Source organism: Chaetura pelagica, unplaced genomic scaffold (assembly GCF_000747805.2).
Source record: "Chaetura pelagica isolate M959 unplaced genomic scaffold, ChaPel_1.0 scaffold72, whole genome shotgun sequence".
NCBI classification, from domain to species: Eukaryota; Metazoa; Chordata; class Aves; order Apodiformes; family Apodidae; genus Chaetura; species Chaetura pelagica.
The window spans coordinates 2,052,514-2,052,766 of NW_009952560.1; the positions used below are offsets into that span (position 1 = coordinate 2,052,514).

Consider the following 253-nt stretch of genomic DNA (forward strand, 5'->3'; position numbering starts at 1 on the left):
GGGGGGGGGGATAAAAAAAACCCCAACAAAATCACATCAACAACCGAAACCGCACACCCGTCTTTTTGTCAAGGGAATCCCTCTTTTTCTCCTGGATTTGTGGATGCACCGATGAGAGATCCAGCCTTCCCAGGGACTGCCATGGCTTACCACCCCTTCCACGCACCCCGGCCGGCCGACTTCCCCATGTCCGCTTTCCTCGCAGCCGCCCAGCCTTCCTTTTTCCCCGCTCTGGCTCTGCCTCCGGCGGGCC

General features: G+C 59.3%; 1 protein-coding gene across 1 annotated transcript in view; it reads left to right on the forward strand.

Moving 5' to 3' along the window:
- Positions 1-111: 111 nt before the first annotated feature.
- The window catches only part of TBX2 (T-box 2), a 9,218-nt gene continuing 9,076 nt past the window's right edge, over positions 112-253 (forward strand). Inside the window, exon 1 of the mRNA XM_010009112.1 lies at positions 112-246. Within this exon, the coding sequence (XP_010007414.1) occupies positions 112-246 (135 nt within the window). The remainder of the gene's footprint in view (positions 247-253) is intronic.